A 20,612-nucleotide genomic window follows, 5' to 3' on the forward strand; every position below is an offset into this window, starting at 1 on the left:
TAGGAATATCCAATAGGAAATTTAACTCTAGATCTCTCGCAGTTCAATACCAGTTTATCAACCAGGAGTTTAAAACACCATCTCCTGTCAATGTTGCAATATTCAATGAGCAATTGGGGGTCAGTTTATTTGCTGTAAAAACGTCGATTTTTAACTAAGTCAAGAACGGAAATAGTATAAAAAAGAAAGACACGAAAATCTAACTTAAGCTGTATTTTGTCTCAAATTTAAAAAGATTCCATATTAATCCCGATAACTAAAACGTTAAAAAATATGACGGCATGTGTATGTATCGAACTTGTTCCGTTTTCCAATCCTCCAGAAACGGATATTATTTTATTACATAAAGTCGGCCATGTTCTACAACTTATCAATCAAACGCACCCTAGAGGCTGTGTAAAAAACCGCATGTGATTGAACGTAAATATTTTTTAATAAAGGCAAAAATAAAACAAAAGTTGGATGTTTATTCCTCGGAAAAAAAGCTTTTTGTCAGCTGAACTTAATTTTTAACTTTTCGGAAAAATACTTATTCGATGAAAAATATTTTCGAAAAACCCGCCACATTTGTTTTGAAATGATTTTTTGTTTCCATTATAAAATTCTGAACTTTTGTTTCACATGCTTTAATTGCATTATCCGTAAATATGATTTCAGTGCTCAACTGTAGTAACTCCCAGTATATAAAATTCAAAAGTATGAATTGTGACTCGGACCGTTCCAAGTCGGCCCGAGTTTTTCTACGACATGTGGCTTTAAAAAAGCTCCGCCAATTAAAATCGTGTGTTTGGGGGGCGAAAATTATAAAGTGACCAAATTTATAGATTTTCATCCACCTTCTGTCGAAAAATAGGGGCGGGTGGGACGATTATTTTATTTTGTATTTTTTACCTAGACATATATTTAAAAAAATAGAAGTTTTCCTCAAAAATGCAAAAAAGTGGTGATTCTGATAATTTTTTGGGGAACATTTAATTGGGAGGGAGGAGATAAAATTCTTATCTTAATTTTTTTTGGCCTAAAAAATGACCCATTATTTTGGGGTACATTCCCCTTTGATCGCCAAAAAAAATTAATTATATCATGTTTTTCACGATTTATATTTTTTTATCATAAAATCGTCCAAAACGTTTTTTGCATCGCTCCGCTCAGCGGTATATAATCCGTTTTCTTGAATTACGCCCCCATTTAAAAAACATGGAATCGCCCCTGCTATGGAAACAGTTAAACGCAAGTTCTGAAGTGCATAAAAAGCTTTATAGCACCGGAAAGGGATCCTTGAATTGTACTTAACAAATTTATTCTGCAAACTTTAAAATATATATATGATGTGACACACAAATCAAAGGTAGAGTTCATGTGGGCAATGATAACAAAATCTAACCACTCGAACGCACCCTCGTCACCCTAAATTCGTTCAGGAAAAATACGTCTTAAAACGGATATACCTTTAATTTCAACATAAAATTGAATTGTTAGGTTAATATTGATTAACTGGCGACATGAAACCATAATATGTAACAATAAAATATTGTAATATGCCACGTCAAGCGGTGTGTTCGTTTGGTTAGAATGATAAAATTACTGCCGGTGTTGCTATTTTTTGGTTATTGCTTTTTAAAATTGATCAAAACTACTGAAAATAATTGACGGGCGTTATATACCAGAATTGGGCAGTGGAAACTTATGGCGATATTACCTTGCTGGTAGTTTTGCAATGTCTGAGTCAACGTCAGGTTTTGCAACCCATCAAATGCAAAATACTCATTTTCCACATTCTGGCAAACTTGTGACAAAGTTAAGTCATCTACATCGTCAACCATATCGACATTCAAAAAGTCAATTTCTGCTACATTCATTCCGCAATCTGCTGGCTCTTCCATCTTCAAGTTAAATGTCCGCATCAGCTTGCCATGTGGTCACTTTAAAAATTTTCGCCCCAAAAAACAAGATTTTCATTGGCGGAGCTTTTTAAAAGCCACATGTCGTAGAAAAACTCGGGCCGACTCGGAACGGTCCGAGTCACAAATCATTTGTTGTATTCTTAAACGTACCATCATTTTTGTATCTGATTTACAAGTCCACCCTCCACTTGTAAATCAGATACAAAAATTATGGTACGTTTAAGAATACAACAAATAATACTTGTTAAGCTAAGAATTGAAGTAAACACAATCCCATAACATCCTCTTTTCCCCGATTGTAATATCACTGAATGAGACTTACTACCGAAATTGTACTTGTATTTATGAGTTCAAAAATTAATCATGTACTGACTATATATCGTATCGTTATATGTTTTTTACATTTGTATTGTATCTGTTGTTATAAATATGGTTTAATGTGCATAATATGTATGAAAAATACGTGTTGCTGTTTATACAATAAGCACATTATAACAAAACTTACGTGTCTCCTGTGTTGGCGCCGAGAATGATATGGTCATAGTCTCCGTATAATTTCTTAGATACCGTTTTAAAGACAGCTTGCAAATTTAGTTGGATTATTAGTCGTCATATTATCTTGACCATACTTTACCATCGTTTTTATGTGACAATTTTTACAGTATTTATGGGACTTTGGCTGTGTTTGAAGTATTTTGACACGTTATGAACGTAATTCCTCTAAAACTGTTGGAAATAAAGCCCTCATACTTGATAGAATTGTTTACAATCATGTGTAGTTGACCATATTGTACTGGGTAATGATTCGACTATAATTATAAGAGGTACGGGACTTTGACCACGGTGTTGGAGTATTGACAAAATAACACATTGTGACGCAACTTCTCTACCACTATTTGACAGAAATATCTCATATTTAGCAGGATTCTATGCAACTATATGTAATTAATCATGATATTGTAACGTCATTTTGACTTGATTATTTTCATTGGAGCTCGACAATATTTTGCAGGATTGTTTGCCATCATATGTAGTTGAACATATAGTGTACTGACATTTATATTTGACCATTTTATTAGATTTATGAGACTTTAACTATTTTTGGGACAATATTCTACCTTAAAATCTGTTGAATGCAACCCCTCTGACAAACAAACTCTCATACTTGTTCGGATTGTTTGCCATAATATTAAGTTCACCAAATTACACTGCCATTTTGAGTTGATCATTTGAGTACTTTGACTTTTTTCTATGTCCTACCACAAAGGCACCTTGTGAACGCAATTATTTTCTTAGACCCTTTGAAAAAAGTAAAATCACAAAAATACTGAACTCCGAGGAAAATCCAAAAAGGAAAATCCCCAATCAATTGACAGAAAGCTCTCAAAGCTCTTAATTGTTTGCAATCATGTGAAATTAACCGTATTTTACCGGGTTTTTTTATTCCACCATTGTATTGGAGAAAGAGGACGTTGAGTATTTTTCCATTGTTGTACATCGACGACACTATGTTCTGCCTATTGAATAACAGGAACAAAAACAAATGCTGTTTGGATTTTGTATCAGACATCGGGGTTATCAATTAATTGATTGTTGCTTGCTAAATGTCCGGTGGCAAATGCTTCATGCATATTCAGGATAAAACTGTTTGAGTAAAACCTAATTGGCATGACCTCTGCGAAATTGGTCTAAATTGGCGGTTCATTTTCTGAAATGACAAATATCGTTTTAAAACACAACACGAACTCAAAGTAAAAATAATAGATCACACTAATACTTTGGACTGGGTATGATAAAAGAGAGATGTTTCGGACGTTTGATATTTCCGTATCTCAAGAGTGTTATTCATTCTTAAGGACTCTTAAAGTTTGTCTTATGAATGGAAATTAGTTTGATTGTGTAGATGACGTGTAAACACTTTTGTTTTAAGAGTGACTCTTGGGAACCCAAAGCCGGTTAGGTGGCTTCAATAATTGCAGAAACAACTATTTTATTTTCAGCAAGTCCAAAATGAATCAAATCGGTTGATGATCAAATTTATGATCGTTTGAAGTTACACATACAACTAATTTAGAAGTATAATCTTTTCTTTTTAACTTTCAAAAATATCTTTAGTGTCCAGAAACAGGTACATGTTACCCAAACGACTTTTTGAGAGAATATTGCTTTTCAACATGTTTTAGCACTTCGTTTCTGTTAGTATTAAATTAAAGGGAAGGCAGCCTACGCGACAAGAACAATATCTTGTTTAAATTAAACGAGATTTTGTATTAATTGATTAGTTAATTATAAACTATTAAGTGTTTTTCAATAATACACTAAAATAGTTTATGATAGGTTTGTTATTATTAAAGTTTGATGATTCATTACCTGAATATAGTCGCCATCAATACCTGAAGATAAGTAGATCGTAAAATGCTATGTTGTTTGTTCTATTAGCACTTCTTTAGACTAAAAAGGATGCTGTATGCATTTTTGTCTTTCGCTTAAACAGGTTATGAGAAATTCTTGATATCAGTAAATCTCTGGAAAGTATTTTAGAATTAAAGTGACACAAGGGTCTCGGTTCCGCAACACATGTTAGATATTAAACTTATATTAAGCGGTTAAAGAGTAAAAAACGTAGAGAAGTTTTTTTAAAAAGTAAGGTCTGAAATAAATTGTTCAGAGAAAATATGGAAAGGAATGTGTGTTATTTTCTCAAAACGTGATTTAAGGTATAAGAAACGGGAGATACCAAAGAGGCAATCAAAAATCATAAGTCGCAGAAAAACCGACAATTTCATGGCAAAAAGAATTGGAAGATATTTGTATCAATCTGTATATGGTCCTTAAAACAACAATGACAAGCTTATCGGGACCTTTTAAAGCAGACTATAAGGCATGGGTTTTTGTCATTGGTGTATATAATTGCTTACATTTGTACATTCACTTCATTTGAACTCTGATGGATAGTCGTCTCATTGGCAATTATACTACATCTTCTTTAATATTATATTGAAATTGCGTCACCTCTGAACGAACCAAGTACTTTTGTTTACAATGTACGTATTTGCATGTTTTTAAATAATAAATGAAAAGCTAATTTTCTTAGTCTTAGATTCTAATCTGTCTTACACAGGGGATAGTTTACGAAGAAACAATAATAGGCCATTTACAACAAAGGATAGACGCAATATAAAATTCACTGACAATAAATGTGAAATATATGAAGAAGGTCCGTGGTGGTTACAAGAAAGTTGTTTTGGGGCAAACCTGAATGGAAAGTATTTAAAGGAAAAGTCAGTTTATTATGGTGGCAATTACTGGTATGACTGGCAGAAATCTTATAAAGTTACACTTCAAAAGACAACAATGATGATACGTAGAATTCTGTAATACCTAATAAAAACAAGACATCAGTATTTGACGTTATTTCACATAGTCTTTCCGATTGTATATTTTATATGTATACAATTTGTAAGCTTATTCTAGATTCCTGATATCATGCCTATTGAATTTGCTGTTTGCCCGTTTGTAGATACCTTCATATTAATCATAATTATGTATATTATATAATGGTGTAACTATCCCTTTTTGTGGAATACATTCGATATCTTAATGATTCTGTATTCATTACAGTTTAAAGTTACAAATTTAAGATAGAGTGATTTTTTAGACAAATGATTATCCTTATTTTTTATTTATCCATAAATCTATTTATTGATTACATCCTAATTCAACAAGTTGCTCACATTAATGAATACTAATTTTTTAGTGTTCAGGTTAACTTTTCCCTCTTTATATCATAAAGTTTCAAGTAATTGTATGACGGAAACCATATCGAACATACATGCTTATAAATCATTGTTAGTGTTAACATATTTTATTAATTAGATTCAGGTTAAGTTATGTACACAAATTGGCATTTACATATTAATACAAGTGAATAATTAATAGGATCTAGAAACAAGCTGTTAGCTTATATTAATCCGTTTCCTAATTCAAATAAGAACATTTCATATTGTAATACTCAAGGAGTAGAATGTAAAACAAATAACAATGTTACACTTGATGGAAAACAAACAAAACATATACATGTAATTAGGTTGTGAACACAAAAGAGAAAAAAAAATTATACATCAAAACTACAATAATAAAGTGTATGTTTCTGAACGGACACAATTATTTAAGATATAAGTATTACTTGTTGAACAAGATGATTGTAATCATATGGCAAATCTTTTGCTACTGAGTATGAATGTTTGAACTGCCAAGAATATTTCAATGTTTTGTTCGTAGCTGAAATCCGTTGAACCGTGTAGCAAAATTTCTTCCGACAAGAAATGTATGATATTGATGTTATAAAAATGCTGTTCACGCATGATGTGAAATCGAGGGCAGTTCAACAAGTAATGCGCTGTTGTTTCTATAGCACCACATAAACAAAGTTGTGAGGCCAAAAAGATGTTGATTTAGAGAACTGCATTGCATTCGAAGTCTTGAGTGATAAATTTGACCTAATCGCTTACCAACGTAATAATAATTTGGAGGCTTAGTCACCCGAGACTGGACACAATTCCTGAATGCCCCCACCGAAGTACTGAGAGGATAGAACATGTTTTTCACATATTTCTTCGCTTTTACCACATGATAAAATATGGATTGATGACGCAGAATATAGCTTATGTTATGGTTATTTATCAACTATTTATCATAAACCAATAATGGTGTATCACAAAAACCGAAAAGGTAGCTGTTTTCGAGAGTTTGATTTACCATTCTTCCTCACTACTAAAATAATTTTTCATTTAATATTACTCAGGTAGCACTCGAAATCACCCCCAGTGTGGTGAGGTTCGCGTTGCTCAGTCTTTAGACTTCTGTATGGTGTTTTGTAGATTCTTTGTTGTTTTTTTTTTTCTTGTTTTTCGTTGTTTTTTTTTGTTTGCAATGGCATTCTCAGTTTCCCTTTGACTGATTAATTTTGAAAAACCCTTTGGTATCTTCCGTCTTTTTTTAAAATGTGATTTAAGGATCTCATGAAAAGTTATCTTTGGTCAACAGCTACCTTACATGGTGCAATATATGAGAAATATATTAAGCCTTTCGTATATATTTAGTTTGTCATTTTATATGTGTTTGTTGTCATTGTGGTTATAGAATTCACGAAGAATTAAAGAATGATGTGTTAATGTTCTCACTTCAAAAAAATACGCATAAACCGCGGCGTCATACTGTACGGGAAATTCCCCATCAGTTCAAAAATATATCCCGCCAAATTCCAATTGTAGATGTCTGTTGGTTACAAGTAGTTGTGTGAAGTTGGCTGGCTGTCTTATTTACGAATATGTTTCCTCGACCCTCGTCTCATATTTCACAAAAATTCTCCTTCAGTGTTTAAAAATATTGACCCATGTTTCACCGCCAAAAAATTCCCAAAGCAGCGAAAAGTAAAGGTACTACTCTGGTACACTCTAAAAAAATTAATTACTTTAAATTTCTAAAAACAAGTAATTTAATTACTCAAATTAAGTAATTGCATTTGTCAAATTTTTTTATCATAGGTAGTAATTTTTAGTAGACATAGTAAATACTAGTAATTCATGAATATTCTAAGTAATCAATTTAAATAAATTTTAGAAATCAATATCCAAGTAATGTTTTAAGTAATTTCAAGTAATGTTTTAAGTAATTCTAAGTAATATTTTTAGTAATTCAAAGTAATGTTTTAAGTAATTCCAAGTATAGTTTTTAGTAATTCCAAGCAATGTTTTTTGTAATTCCAAGTAAAGTTTCTTCTTATTCTGAGTAATGTTTCTAGTACTTCTAAGTATTCCTGTAAATGCAAGATATATTTAAATATTGATTTATTATATTTTTACAAGTAATGATATAAATATTGATAAGTTATAATTGGTAATATTACAAGTTATTCCCAAGTGAAGTGAAGTATTTTTGAGGGATCGAATACATTAATTGCCTTTTCATATTAGTCAATACATGTTTTTATCAACCAAAAAAAGTATTTCGAATGAGGATGCAGTACGAAGGAGATATACTTTCATTGGTCTATAAAAATTTGAATGTATATATTGATCGGTATGAAAAGGCTACACTGTTTTATTATAAATGCATATAATTAGATAAACCTAAATTTCAAAGAATGATCATATACTATATCCTTTATTTTAATCCATTTCTATTCTCTTTTGCCTTTATGTCAACATGGGCTACCTTCCCAGACACGCTTTGGTGCTACATTTTTATTTATTTGAAATAGTACACAAACAGTAGCCAGAAACATAAATACCAACCAACCATGAGTTCCTGCCATTTTTAAAAAATAGCTGACCAAAGTCAAATTAGAGCTTAATTCTGATTGGCTGAATTTTTATATTAGTCTCCAACCAAACACTACCTATTTAAAACTGGAATTTATGATATACTTTGATACATTAGATGGTCAATAAGTATCAATTTTAGTAAGACCCAGTTTACAATATACACATTACATTAAAATGACAAATAATAGCTTTTAGATATTTTATCCAAGTAATTGCCAGTAATTCATAGTAATCATTTTTAGTAATTTTAAGTAATATCAAGTAATCCAAAGCAAACATTTAAAATTGTTCAAAGTAACATTCCAAGAACATTGTTAGTTATCCAAAGCTTGTGCCATTCACTGACACCTACATGTAGCTAGGACAGTAAGTCATTGGTTTATTGCATATTGCTTACAGCTTCTTATTTTTATTACTTGCATTGGTAAAGACTTTCAATTTATATTTTAAATCACTGATTCCTCACCACCTTTGGTAATTGCAAGAAAGAAGTACAAATTTAGAAACCAACATCCCGGGGGTCTTTTGTGCTAATCAGTGTTCTCCGTTAATTTCATTATATCAATCCACAGTGAAATGTAATCTACACGGAAGACGCACTATTTATTTTAGAAGTTGTAATATTATGGAGTAAAATTTAATAGTCAGCATTATCAGTAATTTACCTTATCCTACTCAAGTAAACAACTTTATGTACTGGAGGTTATATTCTCTAAGCCTATCTAGTAATAAGTTTTTTTCCCAAGTAATCAGTAGCAAGATCAGTAATTTTTTCTGCATTGAAGTAAAAATAAATTACTTAATAATTTTTGTTTAAAGTTTACTAAATTCAAGTAATTTTACTTAAAACTATAAGTTATTATTTAAATCAAGTAAAACATTCAATTTTGTAATTTCAAGTAATTCAATAAGCATAGTGAGTAATACTTAGTAATAGTAAGTAATATTAAGTAAATCTGTAAGTAATATCATTACTCAAAATAACTAAAAACAAATTACTAAGTAATTTTTTTTAGAGTGTACATGTTGTCTTATCATGTTAATTGAGAAGTTGGGTTAGTGTCTCTTTGGAATCTATGTCCTACACATCCTTTAATTCACATGTGTTTTCATTTTTTATTTGAAAGAAAATAAAATCTTCAATTTCATTTCGTTCGATGATTTATTTTGTGTTATGTTCTTTTTTTCAAATGTATAGTCCTGTTATTAGATTCTGTTAGCATGACAAAATAGCACCAATGGGAAATTGACCTTTTGTTACATCGATCTGTTCACAATTGTTTGTGATAAACTTTACTTAGCCTGGTTGTCAGTGTTCTCTGGCTATCATATTTGTTTTATACGTAAAACAGGCCGTTGGTTTTTCTCGTCTGAATAGTTTCATATTTATCCTGTCGGAATAGTTGCCTATGTATATGTGTTAAGCTCATTTTTTTTTTGGGGGGGGGGGGGGGGGCTGTACAGTGAGGTATAGTTGCTTACATCTACGTTATTTGGTGAATAGTTGTGTCACTAGCAATCATACTACATCTTCTTAATCTTATATAAGAACTGAATGTTTTGTGTTATGTTCTTTTTTTAAATGTATAGTCCAGTAACTATTGATTCTGTCAGCATGACACGTTTTTGGGGTACAAGAGAAAAAATATATATATAAAGTTAATGTAAATATTTGTTAACTTATTAAGTCGAATTAGTTTTTTCTTTATTAAAAATTAATTTCCCGTTTGGCAAACATAATATCCTCAAAAGAAACCTTGAGTCCTGTTTGAAAAGAAACGAAAATCATTCGCCAAGTATCCAGTGTTTCAGTACTGCATAATTTGAATGGTACATTTTAAATTTAATTTTTTAGTTTATGAATAATGTTTTTATTTATTGAAACGTGCTTGTGTTGCAAAAAGACCAGGCAAGTTAATCTGTGTTTTCCCTTTTTTCAAACTATTCTCTAACGTTAGGTTTATTTTAATATAAAGTAGGTCATTATGGAATACAAATGGTAAGCGTCCAATATTTGTACAATGAAAAACAACAAAAGCACATTTATCATTTCATTTCGTTATTTTATTTTGCCTGGTGCAGCACTGCATGAAGAGACATTAATTGTCGAAAACGGCATCTGGTCCGAGGACACAGTTATCGTCCTTAGATTTTCGTTGTCTACAAATATAGTCCCTAGCGTGGACAGTGTATAACTTGCAAATTTGTTTCATACACTTTCCAAATTTATTTCTTTATATTTTATGCATGAAATATTAATAAAGGGGATAAAATTACACGCTAAAAACATTTGAGTGCTGAATCTTTATGTTAAGTAGTGATTTGGTCCAGTTAAAAAAGGTCAAAAACTAGTATGTCTGAAGCTGTCAAACTGAAGTTAAGACCTCCTGAACATAGAATTGTCAATATTTTGAGTTAGAGCTGGTAGACTTTTCTATATTTTTGATATTATTTGTCCCAATAGTAGTACACTACACTTCAATTTTCTAAAAAAAATAGTTTAATACAGATTTATTTTACTCTTATGGATTGGATCATTAAACCTTTATTTAACATGTTTAAAGAGCAAAAAAAAAACTTATAAACAAACACCCATTAACAAAACAGGTATTTTCATTTTGATAAAATGAGTGAAACTCGATCGTGAATGCAGAGTTTGATTATATGTTAATGAGACAGCAACACAACGACACAACAATCCAATGACCTATTGAGGTCATAATAAAAACGTTATGTTCTTCGGGATAACACAGTTGTCTTTAAAATACAACAAACATTTAATCACCCATGGTCTAAAAAAGTTTCAAAACTATGTAACAGAGTCTATAAAAAACGTGCAATCAATTTCGAATTCTCTAAATGATGAAAACATATTCTGATAAAACAAAAAAATACTTGGAAAAGACAAGGAACATGTGGCGGTGCTTTCTTTTTACCATCTCAACCCAACACGATCCTTTGTTCAGTTGAATAACATTAACTTCACGGTACCAAGTTTACTGCACTGACAAACTAAAAACAGCAGATAAAACCAAATTGTTCGAAAATACAGTGTAGAAATAATATCATTGCTTGAAAACGACAACACTCTATAAAAATGTTACATGGAAAGTAAAATACAAGTACAAGTAAAACAACAATAAACAATAATGCATAAACAATTGTTCGGAATGTTTTAGGTTGCGTTTCCATCATTTGATAAAGTTGAACGCTCTGAGTGTATATGCTTAGTTTGTTGCTGTATATCATAATTGATTTCCTTCGTTATTTTGTTAGACTTTTGTTAAAAAGATAGGATTAAGGCCGTGATATTTCGAATAAGCAATCCCCTTCTCACAACACACAATTAAAAAAGCATAAGAGCGCAGATTACTACTATTTCAAATTGCATGTAAACAAAGACACCATCAATGGTATCCGAGGGTTCATATCTTTGCAAAAAATACTCAAAATCATCTGAAATTAACAGCATTCCTGTTTTTTCATCTCTTTTACAAGGGAAATGTCAGTTTCTGTTCATATTTAATAAATTATGGCATCAGATTCGCCACTTCGTCCATTTTGTTCATTTTATGCATTTTTTACTACATCATGAGCAAAAAATTGTTTAAATTGTGACTTTCAATGTTGACTCCTTCCTCAAAGTCTGCAAACAGTGTATCTGTCTGAAATTTGACCAACATAACAGTAGTACTTTTAAATACACAAATGATTGAAGATTAAGAAAACAAACACTTAAAAGATAAATAGAGGGTTTGTTTTACTTTATTTTCAGTCAGAGGTTGTGTTGCTAAACTTTTTTAAGTAGTATAAATGAACATGTAGCAAATTTTTTTGTATTTTGTTTTGGAACACCCTCCTTTTTCAACCAGTGGAATAACTATAGCTTTGAAGGTACCGATTTTACGTTATGAGATCCGTATTTCGACAACTAATGTCTCTTCAGTGATGCTCAAGTTCAAAATCTACTACCAACTTTGAAGAGCAGATAAAACAAAATTGGACCTATAATCAAAATTGGACATATAAACAAAAGTGGACCGAAAAAAACAACTTAAAATTAAACTAAAAACTGGAAAAGGACTTCACTCTTATTCAATAATAATGCCATGAAAGATAGCAAAATCACAAGTACATGCAAAACAATAGTATCAAACGAATAAAACACGCTTGCAATTACTGAAAGAATGTCGAGTAGCGTGATTATAACAGTTCTTGAATATGCTTATTACAGAAGAAGTTTCTAAGCTTGACCTTGTAGAATCAACCCTTTAATAACATATTAATATACATTGATCATTTATTACGTTCCTTGAGCATAAAAGTATGTTCGTTTATACCTGAAAATAATAAAGAGGACCATATAAGACGATCGTTTATCTTGCTTTTTATTACAATAACTGTAAAAAGTATGAATAACTTTGAGGAAAATTGTTAACAGTTACAAAAACACAAATTAGGTATTTTAATGGAAAAATACAACTACATGGAAGGGAGATAACTGTTAAGAACTTGCGTATGACACGTAACTAAAGGAAGTAAATTGATCGATACAATTTTTTTATTTCTCAATGCATTGATTATTCTTGTGATGGCTATATATGTAAATCATACGGAACGATTGGTATTGCAGTTAAAAGAGGATGTTAGAAAATCATTGCAATTGGAACGAGTGTCTGAAGGTATTGGTATTTTTTAGAACTGAAAGTTCAGGTTGCACAGTCATGAAATACAATTTCAATTTAGATAATTTCTCGTTTTATTTATCAATCGTTTAAAAATAAACTGTTTTTTTTTTTTATCTTCTTGACATTGAAAAAAAGAGACTTATTTTGACATGCACTATTATATATTTAAAACAAAATAGAATCAACCGATTTAAAATGTACTTTGAAGTTATCATATGGGTGGGTACTTAAATTCACACATTTGAATATTTTAGAGAAAAAAAAAAAAACATTTTAAATATAACTATCATTTTCTGTAGCTGTTTATTCGTCTATTCAACAAAGATGTACGTGGACATATACACTTATTCTTTCAAATGCTCATGAGTTTCATACGAGCACAAATCACTTCTTTTTTTTTTTTCCCTACTTATTGACTACATTATGGTTAGGTTCCTGAACAAGATAACTTAATGTAATAGGAAAATGTGAGCAAACATTTCTTCCTTTTACTAATGACCGAACGTCTCTGTGTAAAGATGATCTGGAGCTGGTTTGTTATTTTCTAGCATCAGGAGCATTGCATCTGAAAACTTGTCCACGTGCATCTCTATTGATTAATCTGGCTAAAGAGGCATTGTCTACCTTATAAAAATCACGGAATCTGCTCAACGATGAAGATGAATTAAGATTTACGACAGTTTAATTTGTGTTTTGAATACGGGTTTGAAAGCACGCGGATATTCATGAAGCTTAGATGTTTTTTTTCAATTTCTTCTATTTAGCAATTTTTAACATCAGAAGAAAGTAAGAAGCCGAAAGTTGTATCAATGTATTAGGATCGCAGTTGCAGAACTAGTATACAACAAGAAGTGCTTTCAAAAACACAAATACAATGTTTAATAAACTATTGCGTTGCTCTTTTTTTTATAGTTTTTTGTCCTTTTTGTCGTTAACAAAACAATGTAGAAAACACATGTTTTCTTTAGAAACACCTATCGACTGTACTGATATTCATGTAAGCCAGGGAAGTGGTATCTATACTATATATCAAAGGGCATTGGACGCATTAACGTTTACTGTGACCTTGACACATCCAATATTGAAGGAGGCTGGACAGTAAGTAAAGTATAACGTATCGAAATGTTTGTTTTGATTTTTGCCATTTGATAAAGGACTTTCCGTTTTGAATTTTCCTTGGAGTTCGGTATTTTTGCTATTTTACACTTTTCTTGTAAAGATGAAAAACAAAAATAACACTTTATAAAATGTATTTCCAAGATTTACATTCATCAGTAACGCCCATAACCAACGCTGAACAAGTACCGAAACACATAAAAAGAACAAAAAAATGCTTTATACTGATTTACGTAAATATACATTACAATTATTTTTACAGTGTACAAATAGTTATAATATTTGTTTTTAATTGGAGAATATCAAAAAACTTAATTAGTAAGAATATATGAAAGGGGGGACAACAGACAAAGTGTGAACTTTGTAGATAGATTTTCCTGTAAAGTGTCTAAAGAGCTGGAGGGTCACTCATATCGTACTATTTAATTTTGCTCTTAAAGTCTTAATCAAAGTAATCAATAAATGTATTTTCAAATAAACAACTATGGGATCTTCATTTGACATCTACCATATGAATTTTGTATGGTCATCTAAAGCATTAAAATAAGTAAATTTTTATTTTAATATATCAGAAACAAAAATCGACCTTTCAGTCCAAAGTGATGGACATTGAAGTGGAATATAAATGTCTTCTTCAACAATGACATTGTTACATAGCTTACAAGGTCATGGGATACTGACATGACAATGATAATTAACGGTGTATTATACATGTACAAACTTTTGTCCTAAGAGATGTTTTACCATTGGGGTCTGTGCACTTCGGACAACGCCGGATTATTTGACTTTTTTTGCATTGTATATATCATTTGGTTGGTTTCACATTTTAATGATAAAATGAATGAATATAAGTTTTATTTTGTTAAGATCTTTTATATATTTTTCGGATCTTTACATAACAAAAAAATGTGAGCTAAGCTTTTAGAGTAGATGAGCTACTTTAATTTAATAAAGGAACTTTGACCTTAAAAATTTACTAAAAGGTGAGACGGTCTCATCTGTTATCGGCCCTTTTTTGCATAAAATTGTTTTTAAACATGCAAACTAAGCAGTTTAAAATTTAATTTATAAACTTTTTTCTCAATTGTGTCTGCCTTTTCTTGTGGTTTCTTTATGAGAAATCGCTATAATAAATATAAAATGCTATGCCACTATCATATCTCTGTGAAGTCTCACGCTTCATTTGGTCCTAGGTGAGTGATAGTATTTTAGCGGGTTATTTATAATACCATTTCGATTGATTTAAGGTTTTTCAACACAGAGCAACTGGCGAAGAGGACTTCAATCGGGAATGGATTGATTATGAGAATGGCTTTGGAAATTTACGTAAAGAATTCTGGTTAGGTTTGTATTATTTTATTTTTCACATTCTTAACTTGATATAAACGGAAAATGTCAGACAATTTTTATTTAGACAACTTGTAAAATGTCGGATTTGAAACAGAATACACCATAATCTGAAATATTGTGCTTTAATTGTTAATATTTGTTTCAGGTAACAGTAACCTTTATATAATTACAGACCAAGGTAGATATGAATTGATGGTAATGATAGAAGACTTTAAAAACAACAAAGCATTTGCCAGATATAACTCTTTCAAAATAGGCGGTGTATTTTCGAATTACAAACTGTCTATTGGAGGATATAGCGGAACGGCTGGTAAATTTAATATCTAGTATATAATAAGTAAAATATTCTTTTATTTAGCAAAATTTTTTTCCCCAAAATCTTCACAGGATATAAAGGAAAATTTCAGACATTTAGATAATATGTAAAATGTCGGATTTAAAACATTAAGTCCATATGAATAAACAACGTGTAAGGTTTTCAAATTAATCCATGAAATAAGCTGGGCTGCTTTAAGTTTGCCTGAAATCTTTTAGTTTTTGGAAGGGTCTATAGAAATGTAATAATGGTTTATTGAATACTAGTAATACAACAAACATTAAAATGTAACAATACGACAAACTAGGTGAACTGTTTAAGTGGGCTAAAGCTAATTATCACCTTCATCATTAGACAAGCCAGTAAAAAGATTCCCAACAAACAAAATGTAGTACTGGAAAGATATATTGCCATATCACACAAGCATATATACACTGTTAATGAAAGTGAATTATAGAAAATAGAATTCAGAAATCATGGCGTAGTGTGGGAATCCGAACAGTTTTTGATAATTTAACCAATATACGACATACGGTGTGTTGCATTAATTTCAATATCAAAACCTAAGGTGCACAGTAGACATCTGGTCTGGTAAATTCAGAATACACATGTTTAAGGTGGCTCGGGTGTCTTCCTCCATCTTGGATTTCGAAGTAGCAGATAACGTTGGTCTAGATATTTCATGAAATATGCAAATTTTGAGAGTAGTATGTAACTTATGTAGAAGACTTTTTATGTAAATATAGAAAATTGTGTGTTTTATCATAAGTACGGCTGTAATTTCTCAAAAACACCTAATTTGTGTTTGATTAGATTTTTTTCAACTTTGCTAAATAAGGGGAGATAACTCAGATAAAGTAATTTTTATAATAGAAAGTGTGGTGAATTTACCTATTTTGATATGTAGCAAGAAAACAAGTTCGGTGACCCCCTATTTTCTTTTTCTTATCTGAAAGCGTCTCATAAGAGCTATCTTCTCACATTTTATCTTAAAGTTCTATCAAATAGTTTTCTATTTATCACACAAAATTTCATGCATAATCTATACAAAATCTGACAATTTTGCACAACCTCTAGCGTGAAAAAAAATTCGGTGACCCATACTTTTTATTATATTTTTGAATAAAGCATGATAAGAACTTCCATTTTGACAAATTATCAAAAAATTCTATCAATTTTGATTAAGACGCCCCAGCCACCTTAAGGCAGCGAAATATTAGTTGGGCCACCACTCCCAGGGACAAAACATATGTTTTACTGTGAAGGTTTTGTCATGACAATTTGATATATGGTCTAGGACTGAATATTTTAAATGATCAAAATCCTTTATAATTGTCTTGTGAAGGTTAGATTAATTTATAAATGAAATAAATACTTTTCCCAAATACTATCATTTTTGCGCAAAAACACATGTTAAAATATTAGTTCCTATAGATACTTGGTATTTCAAATAAGACAATACTAAACACTTTATCGACAAAATGATCTCCACTATTTGCAATAACAAATTATATATAATTAGAAGAGACATTTCATCACAACCACACTGAATAGGAAGTCTGAAAATGGTTACCATTGAAAAACCATAAAATGTTTAAAATAAATATTGAAAAGAGGAATAAACAGAAATAATTCAAAACAAGTAAAACTCTTTGTTTTTTTAGAAAAGAGAAATGAATACAGAATATTTATTACTAATAATGCAAATAATATATATATACAACATCGTGTGTTTGCAGATAAAAATGTTTTGCCAGTTCCAGGGAGACAAACAACCCGATAGCCTTTGAATTGAAAAGAGCATATCGGGGACCCTATGATAACATAAGTGTCCAAAATAGCCTTCCTACGTGCAAGAATGAACTGCACGAAGAACCCCCCTCTGTTTACACAAACCTCTGCAAAAACAACAGTCCCTCCGATGTTTTATGTGCAAACAACCTGAATTACGTGTACTGCGGAGGTGACACCTCAATTCTGTTACCAGAAGTGGAGAGGATTCCTCTCAATGGCAAGAGTGAACCCTAGGAAATAATTTTATACCCTCCAACATAGAACAGGTAGGGTAGAGATATGTTCCAGAGGGGGACAGTTCTAAGTCCGTTTATTGTCTCCTTGAACTGCCAAATGAATGGGGAACTCATAAAGTCCCGCCAAACATAAATATGTTTGTAATACAATTTCCGCGTCCCAATAAAATATATAAATACATTGAATTTCAGGGGAAAATGAATTCTTTTTCCAAACAAATCTCTCGTCAATGCATAGCCATACAACGGGAAGTCCACTCTTGGATTTAGAATAAAATAAATACTGACCTAATGTTTAATACAGATTTTCTTTATTTGGTATTCTCGAGAAACCTAAAAATTGTTGTATCCATATTCTATATACATAGAAATAAATCATTACGGGAACAAATAAAAGCCACGAAAAACTATATGAAGAAAAACATGATTTAGACGGTCACTGTTATAACAACAACAGGTATGATAAGTTGTATGAAATATTTTTTAACTTTATAAATAGCAGCCTTCTACCTGCATTCATAATATTTGGCCTTTCTCTGTTGTGTTAAACTCAGTTGTACAGCTGTAAATTGAAGTAACCACAATCCCATCATACTTGTATTTCATAAGTTCAAAAATTGATTGAGTAGTGACTTTATATCTAATCGTTGTTTTTCCTTTACATTTGTATTGGGTCTTAATAAATATGTTTTAATGTCCATAATATGTATGACAATTACGTGTCTGTGCATATGAATAAATACATTATAACAAAACGTTATATTCTCACCTGCGTTTGCTCCGCTGGGGATATTGAAATAGTCTCATTCTGTCCGTCTGCCCGAGACACATCAATACTTATAGACCGTTTGAAAGAAAGCTTTCATTTTTATGCACCTGTCCTTAGTCAGGAGCCTGTTGTTCAGTGGTTGTCGTTTGTTGGTGTTGTTCATAAGTGTTTCTCGTTTCTCGTTTATTATATAGATTTTCCTGTTTGAATTGTTTTACACTAGTCATTTTGGGGCCCTTTATAGCTTGTTGTTCGGTGTGAGCCAAGGCTCCATGTTGAAGGCTGTACTTTGACCTATAATTGTTTACTTTTAACACATTGTGACTTGGATGGATAGTTGTCTCATTGGCACTCATACCACATCTTCTTATTTATATTTCATACTTGGTCGGATTATTTGTCGTCATATCATCTTGTCCATACTGTACCGTAATTTTGATGTGACAATCTTACACCATTGGGACTTATCCTTTGCCAGCAAGCTCTCATACATGGATTAATTGTTTGCAATCATATGAAATTTACCATATTGTACCGTCATTATGAATCCACCATTTAATAGGAGAAATGGAACTTTGGCTATTTTAAATATTTTCAAAAACACTTTATATCATACTCCAATTATGTCATGCATATTCAAAACTGTATAAGTAAGAACCCCTTAGCATGACTACAGTAAAATTGGTCAAAACTGTTTCTTCGTTGTTTATTAAGTTTGAATTTTTCGTGTCTAAAAATGATAATATATTCACAAGAACTCTTAGTGTTTGTCTACTAAATGGGAATCTTGAGATAGTGTAAATGTCTGACATGTGACCTTTATTTGTTTTAAAAATTACTCTTGAGAAAAGTTCGCCAAAAGCCGTTTAGGTTGGATCCAAACAACAAAAAATGAAATTATCTTTCCAACAAGTTCAAAACAAATTAAGGATGAACAATAATGTATCAGCGTTTGAAGTAACATGTACATGTAAAATCAAATCAAATTTGAGAAATGCTTGTTTCAAATCTTTTTTTAGGAAATCTTTCGAAACTTTCTACGGTTTCCGAGAGGAGAAAAACGTTACACAAACGTCGTTTTTCGTTCAACTTTATCATTAAATGTTTGTTACGCCGACTCTGAAAGTGTCAATTTTAATGGAGAGAAACCCATGCGATAAGTACGATTTCTTCTTTTTGCATAATCGATATTTGTATTCATTGATGGATTATGAACTTCTGAGTGTCTGTCAGAATTAATTAGACCGTTGGATTTCTTGTATGATTTTTTTTTACATTTTATCATGTCGATGTCTTTTAAATCTTGCTATGCGGTGTGGATTTGGCTCATCGTTGAAGATCATACGGTGATCTAAAGTTGTTTCCATCGACGTCGTTTTGTCTCTTGTGGATAATTGTCTCATCATACAACATCTCCTTATTTTATATTTCAATAACACACTAAAATATAATATAATTGGTTAGTTTTGATTAAAGCTTAATAAATGTCCTTTGACAACAAAAAAGATGCATTCCCTGAACATAGTCACCACAAATATCTGAAGATAATTTGACCGTCAGATGTCCCGTTGTTTGTTCTATTTGCACATGCCTTGAATATCAAATAAGGCTGTGTATACTCTTTGTTTATTTGGATAATTTTAATAATGAGAAATTCCTGATATCAGTTTTTCTCAAGAAAATAACTTTAAGTTGCTTTGTACTGAAGTGATCTCAGGGTATCGGAACGTAGCAAATTGTCTTTTTTTCTTCGAAGAAACTAATATTATTTGAATCGGTTTATAAGTATAGCTGACGAGCGTTTACAGAAAGGTCTGACATATTTTGTTTGTTGTTGAGAAAGCGACGTTGTTTCTTTCTTAAAGCTTGATTTAGCAAAAATTTAGAGGCGAAAGATACCAAAAATGCAATCAAAAATGATACTTTTATAAAACTCACAGGCAAAAAAACTGGAATGGACAAACCAAAGAATAAAGAAAAATATGAGAAAATATTAAAAACAATTTTAATAAATTTCTTTTATAGGCACTGAAACTTGTGCATATTGAAACATTTTATGTACGGTAAAACGTTATAAAATATTGTTTAATGAGAAAGTGAGCATTTACCATAA

The 20,612-nt window shown here is 31.1% G+C and overlaps 1 protein-coding gene across 11 annotated transcripts in view; it reads left to right on the forward strand.

Annotated features, from left to right (window-relative positions):
- Positions 1–20,612, forward strand: part of LOC127710464 (fibrinogen C domain-containing protein 1-like) — a 47,365-nt gene that overhangs the window by 9,569 nt on the left and 17,184 nt on the right. For 4 of the 11 annotated variants that reach the window (XR_007986204.1, XR_007986200.1, XM_052216337.1 and 1 more), the window contains one exon: positions 5,026–6,059. The exons of 1 other annotated variant lie outside the window; for it this stretch is intronic. Coding sequence is in view for 5 of the 10 variants with exons in the window: in XM_052216337.1 (XP_052072297.1) it covers positions 5,026–5,282 (257 nt within the window). In the remaining 5 variants the exon portion in view is untranslated. Of the gene's footprint in view, positions 1–5,025; positions 6,060–12,774; positions 12,913–13,886; positions 14,017–15,281; positions 15,379–15,529; positions 15,695–20,612 lie in introns of those variants that run through there. 6 more of the 11 variants (XM_052216336.1, XM_052216333.1, XM_052216334.1 and 3 more) reach the window with 4 other exon arrangements.

This window comes from Mytilus californianus, unplaced genomic scaffold, assembly GCF_021869535.1.
Source record: "Mytilus californianus isolate M0D057914Y unplaced genomic scaffold, xbMytCali1.0.p SCAF_8, whole genome shotgun sequence".
In the NCBI taxonomy this organism is placed as follows: Eukaryota; Metazoa; Mollusca; class Bivalvia; order Mytilida; family Mytilidae; genus Mytilus; species Mytilus californianus.